We start from the raw sequence: 18,195 nt of genomic DNA on the forward strand, positions 1-18,195 counted from the left end.
GTGGAGAAGGTGGAAAGCTTCAAGTTCCTTGGCGTACACATCACTGACAAACTGAAATGGATCACCCACACAGACAGTGTGGTGAAGAAGGTGCAACACAGCCTCTTCAACCTCAGGAGGCTTAAGAAATTTGGCTTGTCACCTAAAACCCTCACAAACTTTTACAGATGCACAATTGAAAGCATCCTGTCGGGCTGTATCACCACCTGGTATGGCAACCGCAAGGCTCTCCAGAGGGTGGTGCGTTCTGCCCAACGCATTTCCAGGTGCAAACTACCCGCCCTCCAGGACACCTACAGCACCCGATGTCTGAGGAAGGCCAAAAAGATCATCAAGGACATCAACCACCCGAGCCACTACCTGTTCACCCCGCTATCATCCAGAAAGCGAGGTCAGTACAGGTGCATCAAAGCTGGGACCGAGAGACTGAAAAACAGCTTCTATCTCAAGGCCATCAGACTGTTAAACAGCCATCACTAGCACATTAGAGGCTGCTGCCTATAGGCATAGACTATAAATCACTGGCCACTTTAAGGAATGGAACACTAGTCACTTTAATAATGTTTACATATCTGGCATTACTCATTTCATATGTATATACTGTATTCTATAGTATTCTACGGTATCTTAGTCACTTAATGTTTACATATCTGGCATTACTCATCTCATATGTATATACTGTTTTCTATAATATTCTATGGTATCTCACTCACTTAATAATGTTTACATATCTTGCATTACTCATCTCATATGCATATACTGTATTCTATACTATTCTACTGTATCTTAGTCCGTTTAGCTCTGACAACGCTCATCCATATGTATATACTATTAATTAATTCCTACTTAGATTTGTGTGTATTGGGTATATGTTGTGTAATTTGTTAGATATTACTTGTTAGATATTACTGCACTCTCAGAGCTAGAAGCAGAAGCATTTTGCTATACCCGCAATAACATCTGCTAATCACGTGTATGTGACCAATACAATTTGATTTGAACAGAATAGAATAATGCCTGGTGCCACAAATCTAATAATGTATTGACTAGGTCTATACTATCCAGTGTCAATAAAAAAATACCATGACTTTTGTGAACTATACAAGTATTTTCATCTTTAAGATTGTAACAACAAACATCTTCTCTCAGTCTAGTGGACATCAAGAGACAGACAGCCCTCTTGGATGTTTTTACATATGGCTCATTGGCTTGAATAATTTTCTGCTGCTTAGCTTGTCGTTGTGAGACAACATTGGGCAGCCAGACCGAGTTCTCTGTCTGTACACGGTCCCAGAGCAATGCTGAATATGAATAACACTCTGTACCATAAATCAATGTTAGGAGAGCAGTGTGTTAGAAATTGTTAGCAGTTGACCTCACATAGCGAAGGCTACATTAGAAAGTGGTGATACCCCACGACAGAACAACTCATTGATTTACTGGCTGCATTGCCAGGGAGGTTGTTTGCAGTTTGTACTAGAAAATGATCCTTCCCATTCAATTGATTGAGTGTAAGTGTAGGTGGGCCAGCAAGGCTAGATGAAAGGCAGCCATGAAATCTGCAGTGTTTTAATTACTGTGTGGTTGAAACTCGATACAGAGACATCACACTTCACCCGTGGATATCAATAGCCTTTTACCTGGGTCATATTCATTACTGCACACTGTGGCAAAATGTTCTTCAATAGAGAACAAAAACAAGCCTTTCTTATTTTACAAGTTCAGGTTATCATTCCCTGTTTCAGATCATTTTTTTCTGTTTGGTGCCTAATGAACATGACTCTGAACTTGTCAGTGTGAAATGACGACATCATTGCCATTATATCACCAAGCATCTTCCCTGTTGTGATGCTCTCTGTGAACAACAGGGGTTCACGTCGAGAGGCTAGTTTGCAGCAACAATTTCTAATTCCAATTATGCTTGTGCATGTACTAGTCCCAAAAAGGTCACTGACACTAGGGCTGTTTCCATGGCGCCCTGTCATGCACACAGGGGAGGCTAACAGGAATTGAGATCCAGCAAACATGGTATCCATCCTCAGCGGAGTCATGTGATCAAAAAAGCCCTCTGCAGAGTCCCTCTAGGGGTTACTGCGGTGACAGGCGTGTTCAAATTACCCCTGTGTCACTCGCCTCTCCTGTCACAAGTTGCTGACACGCATGTCAGGAGGACCCGGCAGGGCTCAGGGTGTGGTGAGAAACAGTCAGTCTGTCACCACAAAGGTAATTTCCTACAGAACGGCTATTGTGGTAGCAGTTTCCCTCTGTCTGTAAGCCAGCCAGGAGTGGTGGGGTGCTGAGTGTGAAGTTGACAACCAAAACAACAGAGACCATTGGAGGGCGCTAGGGGCCCAGCCTCCCGTCTGCTGTGCTAGTGGGAGGCAGAGATGACCGGAAGACAGTGGCCTTTATTTACCTTTTGACCCACATTCAAAAGTGTCACACAAGCATGAAGATGTTATTCACATCAGGTACGGGGTAAAGTTTCTCCTATAGGTACAGATCTAGGATAAGATTCCCTTACCCTAAATATAACCTTAACCATTAGTGGGGGGAATGCAAAACTGACCCAAGATCATCTCCCCTCCTCCTTTCCACCATCACTCCAGCTGCTATGGCGATGACATGCCAGGCTGCCCTCTCTCTCGTTCCCCGCTTCAAATCAAATCAAATTCTATTTGTCACATGCGCCGAATACAGGTGTAGACCTTACAGTGAAATGCTTACTTACAAGCCCTTAACCAACAATACAGTTTTAAGAAAATACAAAAAAAAAATTATAAAAGAGAAGAAAACAAATAATTAAAGAGCAGCAGTAAATAACAATTGCGGGGCTATATACAGGGGATACCGGTTCAGAGTCAATGTGTCAATGTGTGGGGGCACTGGTGTCGAGGTAATTATGTACATGCAGGTAGGGTTATTAAAGTGGCCATGCATAGATGATAACAAAGAGTAGCAGCAGCGTACGGGGGGCAAATAGTCCAGGTAGCCATTTGATTAGATGTTCAGGACTCTTATGGCTTGGGGGTAGAAGCTGTTAAGAAGCCTCTTGGACCTAGACTTGGCGCTCCGGTACCGCTTGCCGTGCGGTAGCAGAGAGAACCATCTATGACTAGCGTGACTGGAGTCTTTGACAATTTTTAGGGCCTTCCTCTGACATCGCCTGGTATAGAGGTCCTGGATGGCAGGAAGCTTGGCCCCGGTGATGTACTGGTCCGTACACACTACCCTCTGTAGTGCCTTGCGGTCAGAGGCCGAGCAGTTGCCATACCAGGCAGTGATGCAACCCGTCAGGATGCTCTCAATGGTGCAGCTGTAAAACCTTTTGAGGATCTGAGGACCCATGCCAAATCTTTTCAGTCTCCTGAGGGGGAATAGGTTTCATCATGCCCTCTTCACAACTGTCTTGGTGTGTTTGGACTATGATAGTTTGTTGGTGATGTGGACACCAAGGAACTTGAAGCTCTCAACCTGCTCCGCTACAGCCCCATCGATGAGAATGGGGACGTGCTCTGTCCTCCTTTTCCTGTAGTCCACAATCATCTCCTTTGTCTTGATGACATTGAGGGAGAGGTTGTTGTCCTTGTGCCACACGACCAGGTCTCTGACCTCCTCCCAATAGGCTGTCTCATCATTGTCAGTGATCAGGCCTACCACTGTTGTCATCAGCAAACTTAATGACGGTGTTGGAGTCGTGCCTGGCCGTGCAGTCATGAGTGAACAAGGAGTACAGGAGGAGACTGAGCACGCACCCGAGGGGCCCCCGTGTTGAGGATCAGCGTGGCGGATGTGTTGTTACCTACCCTTACCACCTGGGGGCGGCCCGTCAGGAAGTCTAGGATCCAGTTGCAGAGGAAGGTGTTAGTCCCAGGGTCCTTAGTTTAGTGATGAGCTTTGAGGGCACTATGGTGTTGAACGCTCAGCTGTAGTCAGCTTCTCATCCTATACATGATGTATCATTTTACTACATCTGCCAGTCAGGCGGCTTAGTTTAACAAGTGGCAGCTAAGCTTCTCATTCATGACCTAACCTCAAAATGGTTTATGTCTACCGGCAACACATAAATGCAACAATCTTAGTAATTCAGTCCTATGCCAAACAGTAGGCCTATATAGCCCCACAGTGGAGGTGTAATAATACAGATAAAACCTAGTGGTCAAACAGGGAAATGGTTCCATTCTTTTTTCCACCATTCATTTTTCCCATAGGGAATTTTAGAAACATTTAAAATAAGGGCTGTGTTTCGCGTAGGCTTACCCTGGTGAGGCGTTTTGATAACCATGTACATTTCTCTCGTACAAGGTCAATATATTCGCCTGAATTTACTCTCAGATTTAAAAAATGCTAATTAGCATCAAAGTAGACACTGAACACTACAAATCCCTGCGCGTCAGGTCCAGCTGACACCTTTGCTAACAGGTATTGTTTCAATTTAAAACTTACACAAGACAGTTCACAGAATTGTAAATTTAAAGAAATGTTGCCAATTTATTCATTACTACATTTAGCTAACAGATAGTTCATCCAGATATTCTTACCTTTGCTTTGAGTTGACAGTCCTCGTACAGATCATTATGGCATTTGTAGTTCTTTATGATAGCCACATTAGCAGCTAATTAGCGTTTCATTTTGGAGGTGGTAAATATATTGATAAACATCACCTTGTAATAGAGGGATTTACACAGTTATCAAAATGTCACACAAGGGTAAGCCTACAGCAAACACAGCCCTCATTTTAAGTTTCTAAAATCCCCTATGGGAAAAATGAATGGTGGAAAAACGATTGGAGACATTTCCTTGTTTGACCGCTAGGTTTTATGACTCATACTGTGGTACTCTATAAGGATCAAGAGAAGCCTGGGGGGACAGATATCCTGAAGAGCAGGGGTCTGTTCAGAAGGGTACAATGTTACAAAATGTTCAGATAGAAATGGATTTTGTAGAACAGGTATGATATTTTGTCATGCAGAATTGGAGATCGTGTCAGCTCGATTCATGACATTTTTATCCTCAATGTCCTGTAACGTTTCACTTCACTGGTTACACCCCAGGAGGAAACATGGTGACATTGATTCCTCAAACATGGGCTGTGTTCAGTCTGGCACACTGTAGCAAAATATTTTTGGAACAGAAAAGGAACATCGATGATCTTATTGGACGAGTTTAGGTAGTACCTCCCACCTCGCTTCGAAGCGTTTTCTTCCTACTGAATACGACCTCTGTTTCACAGCTGAAAGAGAATCTGTAATGTAAACCATTGGCTCTCGGTGGCCAAATGAAAGACGCCACTGTTAAACAACGGCCACAGGCCAAAGCAAACACAGGCTTTAGTTACTGTACCTGGAGACCGCTCTGCAGCGGTGTCACATTCAGTGCCCGAGTCAATAGAAAATGAGGAAGTTAGCATGACAACAAACCTGGCAGAAGCAATCACAGCACCATAAATCCCAATTCAATACGTATTTATTGTGCTGTTTTTAGGTGTGGAAAACAGGGGTTTGCTTACCCATACGACCCAGACATTTAAAACACAAGATTTGAATGATGTTTGATTGACAAATGTTGCGCTATTAATATTATTTTGTCCTTATTTTCAAATTAGGGGGTGGGCCTTCATTAAAACATTTCTCATGTTTCATTATGTACTGTACTATAAGTTCAGATCAAGAGCTCACAATTATATCACACATTCTATGACAGTGACATACTTTAATTCACCATCTACATTTACAATATATTAGAGAGAGAATGTCTCCAATTAAAATGTATGGACGTTTGAACATAAACAGAAATAGGAGTTTAAGTGTTTCATCTTAAAGTGAAGGGAAGTGCACAGACACCTTTTGAAGCGTGTCACAGACACCTTTTGAAGCGTGTCACACACATCAATAACCAACGGTTGTGTAGTACAAACACTAAGTACACGAGGCAGAGGAAAAACCAGACAAGCTTTCAGGAACTTCATGACCATCAGTTTATTCCAGCACAAGATCTTTGTGTGGTAAAATGGCTGTGTAGCTAGGAAGAAAGGGAGGAGTACAAAATGGAAAATTACAGACAGTTTCTAGTATTGTTTGTTAAAATTCCTAACATAGTATATATATATTTTTTTCTCCTAAAACCATATCTAGGAAAATATTATTTTCCCCTGCCTTTCTTTGGAGACACTACATTTTTCTGTCACTCTCTCACATTGAAGGGCAATCTCACGGGACCGGCATGAAGATGACACCTAAAAATTGAAGGCCCATCTCCAAATGGACTCTATCTCCCGAACCAGCCAGCCCTCTGCATTTCATACACAGCCTCTCTGTTACTGTACAGTATTTCCACGGTTTCAGAGGTGACGACTAAAGTCCATTCCGTTTGAATTCCTTAAACATCATGATTTTGGCTGTTCATCCAATTTGTAAATTCTTCTGTGTGGCTTTTTTCCCATTAAAAACCATGGTAATAATAACAATTATGGGACAGAACTGCTGCATCATTGCTGGGCTGTGACTGAATTCCCCTCCAACGTGAAGAGTGATTTGGAATTCTTTATTTTTAGGTTTCAAATAAAAAACTTGATGCCCTACCACTAGACACTATCTTGGTACCACCATAAGATTTACAAAGGCTAGATGGAGATCAGTAAGATGGCAATATCTCCCCCAAGCCCTATAATAGTCTAGATAGGAGATTTGCAATACTGCATACACCAATCAAGTCCCTTTTAGATCTACAAGTTGGAATCAGCCTAGGTTGAAGATGACAAAAGATTAAGACAACGGGATTCTAATATCCCATAACTCTTTGCAAAAATGGGACCAGCTTTGCTAGTTAGCAACGGTGCAAGTAGTTAACAATGGTGCTGGTCCAATTAATTTGTTTATTTTCAAACATTGCCGCATAGAATTATTATGTTGTCTTAACCTGTATTTTTTGGACCTAGGAATCCATCAGTGTCTTTAGGTGGAGGGGCTATGATTTGGTTCGAACCTGGGCCTCTGTCCCTGTTCTAATACTTCAGAAAGGCATCCTTCCTTCCTTGTTTTGTTGAGGTAAGCACATATCGATAAGAGATTGGATAGGTGTAGACGAGGTAACCACCCTGTTACTTACACCAATCCAACCAGTTCAGATCTGCGATTTCTTCAAGGTAGGAAGGAAAGGATGCATTTCTAATGTATCCCAACAGGGCCATATGTGTATCACTGAGCATTGTGAACGTGCAGGAGCTGAGAGCCTGGCCGAGCTCTCTAGGTTCATGAAGCACACATAAAATAACATCCATGTCAGTGGTCAAACCAAAGGTCAAGGAACAGGGAAGTAACACAGAAGTGACAGGTCTGGAAACAATTTTTCTTTTTATCTTTTTTTTTTTTTTTTAAACATTCATGATATTTCAAAACTAAAAACAAATAAGAAATAGTCGGACCAAGAGAGAGAGATAACATCGGTTGCAGTCACTCACAACAATGAATTTCTTCCTCAGCTTCGTTATTTACAAGATTAAATATACTCATGGCATAAGGACAAAAGTTCAAGTAATTTAAAAATGAAATAATAACTGACCACTAAGAGTGATTTGCCGCCACAACTCAGATATCGCAGATCAGTGCGACACCAATTATATATATATATATATATATATATATATATATAAAAAAAAGAGGGGAGGAAAAAGTCAACCACACACACTCACTTAGGCAGGTTACGCTGTAAATTTACAGTAATGACACCTACGAGTTTGTAAGCCAAAATTAACATTTTAGAATGCCGAGCATTAGGGTAGCTCCGCCTATAAAAAGTATATTTTTCTTATGTCATTCCCCACCCCATGACACTAAGCATATGGCTTAAATATTTGTAAAACTATGGAGTCCAATGGGAGAAATTCAGCTTTGTCTGCCTTTTTCAGTCTGGCTCACTGAGACAGTCCTATATGGGCAGAGATCCACTCTGCTCTGTGTAGCTGCACCATATCTGTGTGTGTGTGTGTGTGTGTGTGTGTGTGTGTGTGTGTGTGTGTGTGTGTGTGTGTGTATATGAGTGAGGGCAGGGGGTGTTGAGAATCTGCATCATCACGGGTGTTAAGGGAGTTATTTTTCAGGGAGGGGGGTCGGATCAGAGTGCTGTCCCAATGTGCCATCAGTTTTTCGTCATCAGCATTTGGGCACTGCCCCCCCCCCACCCCGTGCCACCGGGTTCCGGAACCACCCCACGTTGTGGAAACAGTCTTAACAGGAGCCTGACATCGTTGCCAGCTTCCCTTTAGGCCCAGACGGGGGGCCGCCAGTGTAAACAAGAAGATTCCCCTTCAGTCAGTCAGCTCAGAATACAGGTCTTAGACAAACACATAGTAAAGTATCGAAGACGATAAGGTAGGTGGACTACGACAACGACGATAACAAATGCAATGGTCGTTGTTAGGGGGAGAGGGGATGGTTAGAGGGCGGGGCAAATTAAAACAAATAAAATAAAAACAAAGCTACTGTTCAGGAATATTTCCGGGGGGGGGGGTAGAGGGCAGTATGGATCCTTTTAGTGCAATGAAGGCCAGAAGAGAGGGGTCAGATGTGGTAGTCGCTGATCGGGTACATACAACAGCCCCCTCTCTCTGTAATGTGGGCCCAACCATCTAATCAACAGGCCTGGAGAGAAGTCCAAAAAGAGGGGGGGTACGAGGGCAGACACAATGCACAAACACACAGTAAAACTACACCTAAAGACCAGGGAGAGAGTCCACTTGAGAACAATTTCAGTTGTAGTCCTGAGCCTCATTCTTGATCTGAGAGTAAAACTGGGCGTGTGGGTGAGTTCAGTTGAAGTGTACGAGGATGTGTGTAAACAGAAAAAGTGTGTGGGAGTGTGTGTGAGAAATGAGAGACCATCACCTAGATTGGCGCAGGTGTGTATCCAATAAGTTAGTGTGTAAACATGATTCATGTTCAAAATTAGGGGCTTCACTCAATCATGTGTGTTTGTCCGTCCGTCCGTCTGTCCGTGTGTGTAGGTATTCATGTATCCAGGAGGGAAAAAAAGACTCCAACGTAATCTTTTTTTTTTTCCCAATCCCTCCTGCTTTTTGCAAAATGTACATTCAATCCATCGTAGGGAGGAGGGATGGTACTGGGGAGGGTGCGCTATCGGCTGATCCAGGAACAGTGCCAACAGGATCCGGTTCACTTTAAAGAACCTCCTTAAAAACGCCATCCTCCTCAGTGCACTCAGAACAAACAGCAGTAGAAGTACTGAAGGACGCTGTACCACAGGTAGCCCGAGGCGAAGGCCAGGAATTGGATGACGCAGAGCTGCACAGGGTCGAGGGTCATCGCCCGGGAGACAGCCTCCTTCTGGCCTTTCGGCGGAGGGAAGGCTCCTGTTATGGGGGGGGGCACAGGAAACAATATGGTCAGCTTCATTGTGATCACACCTCAATGTGGGCAATCACGATTTTATGAAGAGAAAATAGTGATAGGCAGAGAGAGGGCAGAAAGAGAGAGAAAGAGGTAGGTAAGAAAGAGAGAATTAAAAGAGAGGCCAGAGAGCGAGTGATAGAATTCAGAGTGAAAAAGGCCAGAGAGAGTGAGTGAGAGAAACCGAAAGAAGCAGTGCGGTGAACACAGACCTGTTTGGTAGAAATGGGCCAGTAGATCCTCCTTCTCCACAAACCTCTGGTACAGCCAGTCTGTCAGGGGCTTGGTCTCCACCGGAACCTCCTTTATGGGGTACACCCTGAGAGAGAGATTGATTTAACTTGATTTATTATGTTCCTGTATGTATGCAGTTACACTTTCCATGAAGTACTTGAGAGATGGAAAGTGAGAAAAAAAAGAGAGAGGGAAAGAGAAAAGAGATATCAGTATTATTGAAGTTCTTTCTCAGTGAAGGCTGGCTGGATTGAGCGGTATCTGAAGCAGTTGTCCACACTGAGGGCATCTCCTCCTCACTCCCTGAGCAGTCTATCACAACGCAGTGTGTTTGTGTGTGTGGTGAGGTGTGAGCTGCAATCCAAGTTGGTTAATGTGTGCGTTAGAGTGTGTGTGGGTCTGTCTGTCTTTGTGTGTATGCATGTACACAGTGTAAAAAACATGAACACCTGCTCTGTCCATGACAGACTGACCAGGTGAAAGCTATGATCCCCTTACTGATGTCACTTGTTAAATCCACTTTAATCATTATAGATGAAGGGATGGATTTTTAAGCCTTGAAACAATTGAGACGTATTGTGTATGTGTGCCACAGTGTGTGTGTGTGTGTGCGCATGTCCATCTCTGTGTGTGTGTGTGCGTGCGCATGTCCATCTCTGTGTGTGTGTGTGTGTGTGTGCGCATGTCCATCTCTCTCTGTGTGTGTGTGCATGTCCATCTCTCTCTGTGTGTGTGTGTGTGTGTGTGTGTGTGTGTGTGAGCAGCACGAGCCTCAGCTCTTTCAGTAGACTTCATTAACAGGCAGGACAGTCATGGTGACAGGGGAGACAGTTGTGCTGATAGGGATGCCAGCCTGAAGGAATCCATCCCTGTCCTGCTCCTGACTCCACAGGGCTACAGAAACAGCAGGCCCAGCAAACAGAGAAATGCTGCAAGGTAAAATAGGCCTACAGTATATAGGCGACCTTACCTAGCCTGGTCCCAGATCTATTTGTGTGGTCTTGCCAACTACAAAAACAGCAGGCCCAGCAAACAGCAATGCAGCAATGTAAAAAAAAAAGGCCCATAAGCTATCTCACCTAGCCTGGTCCCAGATCTTGTTTGTGCAGTATTACCAACTTGGTAGAGGGCTGCCTCAGCTATCCTGGTCGGTCCCAGATCTTGTTTGGGAGGTCTTGTATGAAAAAAAAAAATAATGTATGAAATGTATGCATTCACTACTGTAAGTCGCTCTGGATAAGAGCGTCTGCTAAATGACTAAAATGTAAATGTCTTGACAACTTAGCACAAACAGATCAGTGACCAGGTAATAATAAGTAACCTGCCCAAATGAGAGAAACCCCAAACTAAGTGACTATATCTGGGCTAAAAACAGCTGCCTGCTGGTCGGGGTGCTGTTCCATTTTTGCATTAGTCAGTTCCAATTTCGCGGGCCCTGTGTGAAAACTGCCTGTACCACCAAGGCACGAGTGTATATATGAGAGGATTGGATAGGTAGAAACAATATGGTAGTAGCTTGACCCTGCTCTCTGATAGGCTGTGATTCAGCCATATTGCTTATACCAAATCCAATCCTGTCAGAGCCAAGGCAACAGTCCTGCTAAACAAGAGAAGGCTAACGCAGAAAGTCAACAAACAAGCATACAGACTATAACCATCATGTTTTGTGAAAAACCCAGAAACTCCAACTCATCTCCCATGACAAAATCCTTGAATAGATAAGCTACACAACTCATCTACTACAATACTAACATCTACCGTACTGGACAAGATGACAAGAGTCAATATAGCTCTGGTCCAGGGCATAGTGCACGTTCCACCACAATTCCAATAGTGGAGGAACGCACACGAACACGCTGGACCAGAGCTAGGGTCAATGATACTGTGCTGTTCCTGTCTTGGCCAGCAGGTGTCCCTAGTGGGCTGCTCTCTGTCCACACACACACACACACACACCCACCCAACTGAGAATCACCTTCAGACAGAAAAGGAGGTTACCCTTGTTTCCTCTGGGGGAGATTCATCATTTCCCACGCAATCTCATTCATTCACTCACTCACTACCCCTGCCAGAGAGAGAGGGACACCAGAGCAGTGTTAAGTAGGGAGAAAATGGTTGGAAAATGGGGAGGTGCTGCCTGAACTCGTCCAATAACAACCATACAGATTGTATTTTTCCATTGCAAAATCTTTTTCTACACTGACCTACTGAAAACGATGTCGGAGATAAGCAATGGGAGGGGTGGAGTATATAGTAAATTGAGAGGTGATTGATTAAGATGCGGTTATGGAAATGCTACATTGTGCAAGCAGTAAGGCACATATTTCTACGGGTTAGAAATCTGGAGCCTGATGTTAGAGTTGTGTTTCGGGGCCTGTTCCAGACACAAACACAGCGTCAACTCTTTCAGGATCTCTCGGTGTGTGTGTGGGTTTTTCCCAGACACAAATAATATGTGCGGTGACTTGGGGATGTGGAATGTGCATGGCTGATCTTCCCAGTCCAATCGAGGTGAACAGACTGTGGAAAAAGCCCAATAATACATCACAACATATATCTCTAGGGCTGAAGATTCTAGTGTAACCCACCACTACCGCTTCTGCTTGATAAACAAATCAGGAAGATGCTAATTTGGCCTGTACATGCTTAGGTCACAGGGGATGGAACCAAAAGCATACACTTTCCCCTCTTCACTCATACAAAACTACATTTTATAAGTTACAACAGAGATTCTGGACCAAAGGTCTGTCATTGCAACTACCCTAAGACTAAGAGCATCTTCCCACAGTACGAGGGTCTGAGTAGTCGCAGACGTATGTGTGTATACCACCGGCCAATACCATTATCTATCAGAGCTGAGCAGTGTGTTAAGTGTTTGACTGTGTGTGTGTAAACACACTGTACTGACAGAAACATGAAATGTATTGCGCCGTTTTGAGACAGCGTGCCCTACAGAACACAACCCAGCACCAGAACACTAAAGAGTGGACTAGAAAACACACACTGAAAATGGAACTGGGTTTCTCTAAATACTTCCTCTGCTTTTGAATTGAAAACTAGTGCACTAGAGAAGTTGTTTTATTTCAGTATACATGGCACCTAAAAACTGAATGGCGCAGACATCAAGAAATTCAAGAAAACAAAGTGAGTGTACATAACATGCTATTCCTCCAGCACTACCATTTGGCAGCACCCACTTGGGTGGAATATAGGGAACAGGGTTCCATTTGGGATGCAACCATAGGCTACATGAGAGCCAAGCCCATCCAGCCATGGTTCCACACGCACCTGTTTCAGTGTAACATGCCTAACTAAACTATCACTAAGGCCCTCTCCGGTCCCGGTGTAAGACGATAGCCCAGTAATCATAGAGCCTAGAGAGGGGAAAGAGAAGCTAGCTGGCTCTGGCAACTGAATGGGTGGTTTGGGCGTTTAGGCCTTGGTAAACGGGGCTACAAACCTGCCCTTTCCTCTGGCAAAGATAACCATGTAGGGTGATCCTTCTCTGGTGGTGTGGTGGATCCCTACTCCACTGCAGTAAGTCAAGTATTATCTGCTGTTTAGAGGGGGGCTAGCTGGGGCAAATTTTCCTGTGAAAAAAATCCCAAAATGTAATGTAGGCCTCCAAAATAAAATAAAACGCGAAAGAGTCTGTGAGGCCAAAAAAATGCCGATAAACAAAAAACAAATTCCTCTCCTGTGCTCTAACACTGTTTGTTGTGCTGTGCAGCGGGGTGTAACGCAGCGGGTACTCCAGTGCTGAAGGGATGTGTTGGCGCTCCACTGATAGGCAGGCAGTGTGCTGGAGTAGGGCCATGGTGGCAGTGGCGCTCCTCTCTCCACCCTAACCCACTTGGCAGCAGCCCACCAGTTAACGAAACACCCTGCCATGGCGTGTGTGTGAGCGCACGCGAGTGTGTGGGTGTGTATCTTTGAGTTTGTGTGTGAGGGTTTGTGTATGAATTTGTATCTGTGAGCATGTATCTGAGTATGTGTCTGATTACAGTGCATTCGGAAAGTACTCAGACCCTTTGACTTTCTCCACATTTTGTTACGTTACAGCCTTATTCCAAAATTGATTAAATAGTTTCCCCCCCCTCATCAATCTACACAATACCACATAATGACGAAGCAAAAAAAACTGAAATAGCTGAAATATGTGATATTTCTTTTTTTTTGCTCTACTCAGTACATTGTTGAAGCACATTTGTCAGCGATTACAGCAGAGTTTTCTTGGGTATGACACTACAAGCTTGGCACACCTGTATTTGGGGAGTTTCTCCCATTCTTCTCTGCAGATCCTCTCAAGCTCTGTCAGCTATTTTCAGGTCTCTCCAGAGATGTTCGATCGGGTTCAAGTTCGGCTGGGCCACTCAAGGACCCATAGGGCGGCGCACAATTGGCTCAGCATCGTCATGGTTAGGGGAGGGTTTGTCCGGGGTAGGCTGTCATTGTGAATAAGAATTTGTTCCCGAGCTCTGGCTCGTCCACTCAAGGACATTTATAGACTTGTCCCGAAGCCACTCCTGTGTTGTCTTGGCTGTGTGCTTAGAGTCGTTGTCCTGTTGGAAGGTGAACCTTCGTTCTAGTCTGAGGTCCTGAGCAGGTTTTCATCAAGGATCTCTCTTGGTTTCATCAGAGTCTTTAGGTGCCTTTTGGCAAACTCCAAGCGGGCATGTGCCTTTTATTGAGGAGAGGCATCTCAAGGATGATCAATGGAAACAGGATGCACCAGAGCTCCATTTTGAGTCTCATAGGAAAAGATCTGAATACTTATGTAAATAAGGTATCCGTTTTTTATTTTAAATACATTTGCACAAATTTCTAAAAACCTTTGTCATTATGGAGTATTGTGTGTAGATTCATGAGTATTTTTTATTTTTAAAATCCATTTTAGAATAAGGCTGTAATGTAACAAAATGTGGAAAAAGTCAAGGGGTCTGAATACTTTCCGAATGTACTGTATGTGCGGGTGTGTGTGTGCATGCAGACAGAGCTGGGAAGGGCTCAGATTCCTCCTGTTGATTACCTCTAACAGCCTTTCTAATCATCCTGCGACTAGCGCACGGACGACAGATCAGAGATTAACCCGTGTGGCTCAGGTGGTAGAGCATGGTGCTTGCAACGCCAGGGTTGTGGGTTTGATTCCCACCGGGGACCAGTAAGAAAAAGTATAAAAATATATGAAAAGTCGCTCTGGATAAGAACATCTGCTAAAATGACAAAAATGGAAAAAAAGAAGAAAAAAAAACGGAACATTTTGCAACGTAAAACTTACAAACGTTTCTTGAATGGACAAGTTCAGAGAGCACCTCCTCATAGGCTGTCATTTGTACGCAGCCACAATGACTCCTCCAAGTCCCCTAGACCTGCACTGTCACCATGGTAGCACATCACACGCACACCTTACCATTGACACTTGACCCGTGTGGCTGTATACACCATCTACTGCCACAGGTCCTGTGAGGAGGAAACTGTTCTAACAGATAGTGGTTTCTCATTGTAGAAAAACACAGAGGCCACTTTCTAAGATCCAAAATGGCGATTGTGAGACCTGGTGGGACCTTGCAGTTACAGGATAATCAGAGAGGCATATATAAATCTAGGCTATATCTACACATATATAAATCTAGGCTATATACAGTGGGGCAAAAAAGTATTTAGTCAGCCACCAATTGTGCAAGTTCTCCCACTTAAAAAGACGAGAGAGGCCTGTAATTTTCATCATAGGTACACGTCAACTATGACAGACAAAATGAGAAAGAAAATCCAGATAATCACATTGTAGGATTTTTAATGAATTTATTTGCAAATTATGGTGGAAAATAAGTATTTGGTCACCTACAAATAAGCAAGATTTCTGGCTCTCACAGACCTGTCACTTCTTCTTTAAGAGGCTCCTCTGTCCTCCACTCGTTATCTGTATTAATGGCACCCGTTTGAACTTGTTATCAGTATAAAAGACACCTGTCCACAACCTCAAACAGTCACACTCCAAACTCCACTATGGCCAAGACCAAAGAGCTGTCAAAGGACAGCAGAAACAAAATTGTAGACCTGCACCAGGCTGGGAAGACTGAATCTGCAATAGGTAAGCAGCTTGGTTTGAAGAAATCAACTGTGGGAGCAATTATTAGGAAATTGAAGACATACAAGACCACTGATAATCTCCCTCGATCTGGGGCTCCACGCAAGATCTCACCCCGTGGGGTCAAAATGATCACAAGAACTGTGAGCAAAAATCCCAGAACCACACGGGGGGACCTAGTGAATGACCTGCAGAGAGCTGGGACCAAAGTAACAAAGCCTACCATCAGTAACACACTACACCGCCAGGGACTCAAATCCTGCAGTGCCAGACGTGTCCCCCTGCTTAAGCCAGTACATGTCCAGGCCCGTCTGAAGTTCGCTAGAGAGCATTTGGATGATCCAGAAGAAAATTGGGAGAATGTCATATGGTCAGATGAAACCAAAATATAACTTTTTGGTAAAAACTCAGCTCATCGTGTTTGGAGGACAAAGAATGCTGAGTTGCATCCAAAGAACACCATACCTACTGTGAAGCATGGGGGTGGAAACATCATGCTTTGGGGCTGTTTTTCTGCAAAGGGACCAGGACGACTGATCCGTGTAAAGGAAAGAATTAATGGGGCCATGTATCGTGAGATTTTGAGTGAAAACCTCCTTCCATCAGCAAGGGCATTGAAGATGAAACGTGGCTGTGTCTTTCAGCATGACAATGATCCCAAACACACCGCCCGGGCAACGAAGGAGTGGCTTCGTAAGAAGCATTTCAAGGTCCTGGAGTGGCCTAGCCAGTCTCCAGATCTCAACCCCATAGAAAATCTTTGGAAGGAGTTGAAAGTCCGTGTTGCCCAGCGACAGCCCAAAAACATCACTGCTCTAGAGGAGATCTGCATGGAGGAATGGGCCAAAATACCAGCAACAGTGTAAGAAAACCTTGTGAAGACATATATACACCTATATATATATATACACACACACACACACACACACACATATATATACATATATATACACACACATACACATATATATATACATACACACATATATACACACACACACACACACACACACACACACACACACACACACACACACACACACACACTGCTCAAAAAAATAAAGGGAACACTTAAACAACACTATGTAATTCCAAGTCAATCACACTTCTGTGAAATCAAACTGTCCACTTAGGAAGCAACACTGATTGTCAATAAATTTCACATGCTGTTGTGCAAATGGAATAGACAACAGGTGGAAATTATAGGGAATTAGCAAGACACCCCCAATAAAGGAGTGGTTCTGCAGGTGGGGACCACAGACCACTTCTCAGTTCCTGTGCTTCCTGGCTGATGTTTTGGTCACTTTTGAATGCTGGCGGTGCTTTCACTCTAGTGGTAGCATGAGACGGAGTCTACAACCCACACAAGTGGCTCAGGTAGTGCAGCTCATCCAGGATGGCACATCAATGCGAGCTGTGGCAAGAAGGTTTGCTGTGTCTGTCAGCGTAGTGTCCAGAGCATGGAGGCGCTACCAGGAGACAGGCCAGTACATCAGGAGACGTGGAGGAGGCCGTAGGAGGGCAACAACCCAGTAGAAGAACCGCTACCTCCGCCTTTGTGCAAGGAGGAGCAGGAGAAGCACTGCCAGAGCCCTGCAAAATGACCTCCAGCAGGCCACAAATGTGCATGTGTCTGCTCAAACGGTTAGAAACAGACTCCATGAGGGTGGTATGAGGGCCCGACGTCCACAGGTGGGGGTTGTGCTTACAGCCCAACACCGTGCAGGACGTTTGGCATTTGCCAGAGAACACCAAGATTGGCAAATTCGCCACTGGCGCCCTGTGCTCTTCACAGATGAAAGCAGGTTCACACTGAGCACGTGACAGACGTGACAGAGTCTGGAGACGCCGTGGAGAACATTCTGCTGCCTGCAACATCCTCCAGCATGACCGGTTTGGCGGTGGGTCAGTCATGGTGTGGGGTGGCATTTCTTTGGGGGGGCCGCACAACCCTCCATGTGCTCGCCAGAGGTAGCCTGACTGCCATTAGGTACCGAGATGAGATCCTCATACCTCTTGTGAGACCATATGCTGGTGCGGTTGGCCCTGGGTTCCTCCTAATGCAAGCAATGCTAGACCTCATGTGGCTGGAGTGTGTCAGCAGTTCCTGCAAGAGGAAGGCATTGATGCTATGGACTGGCCCGCCCGTTCCCCAGACCTGAATCCAATTGAGCACATCTGGGACATCATGTCTCGCTCCATCCACCAACGCCATGTTGCACCACAGACTGTCCAGGAGTTGGCGGATGCTTTAGTCCAGGTCTGGGAGGAGATCCCTCAGGAGACCATCCGCCACCTCATCAGGAGCATGCCCAGGCGTTGTAGGGAGGTCAAACAGGCACGTGGAGGCCACACACACACACTACTGAGCCTAATTTTGACTTGTTTTAAGGACATTACATCAAAGTTGGATCAGCCTGTAGTGTGGTTTTTCACTTTAATTTTGAGTGCGACTCCAAATCCAGACCT

General features: G+C 44.5%; 1 protein-coding gene across 2 annotated transcripts in view; it reads right to left on the reverse strand.

Moving 5' to 3' along the window:
• Positions 1-5,963: 5,963 nt before the first annotated feature.
• The window catches only part of LOC106607581 (acyl-CoA:lysophosphatidylglycerol acyltransferase 1), a 104,731-nt gene continuing 92,499 nt past the window's right edge, over positions 5,964-18,195 (reverse strand). For both annotated transcript variants that reach the window (XM_045720686.1, XM_045720687.1), the window contains exons 7-8: positions 9,617-9,723; positions 5,964-9,367 (exon numbers count right to left, since the gene is read on the reverse strand). In XM_045720686.1, the coding sequence (XP_045576642.1) occupies positions 9,216-9,367; positions 9,617-9,723 (259 nt within the window). In that variant the 3' untranslated portion in view covers positions 5,964-9,215. The remainder of the gene's footprint in view (positions 9,368-9,616; positions 9,724-18,195) is intronic.

Source organism: Salmo salar, chromosome ssa06, assembly GCF_905237065.1.
Source record: "Salmo salar chromosome ssa06, Ssal_v3.1, whole genome shotgun sequence".
NCBI lineage: Eukaryota > Metazoa > Chordata > Actinopteri > Salmoniformes > Salmonidae > Salmo > Salmo salar.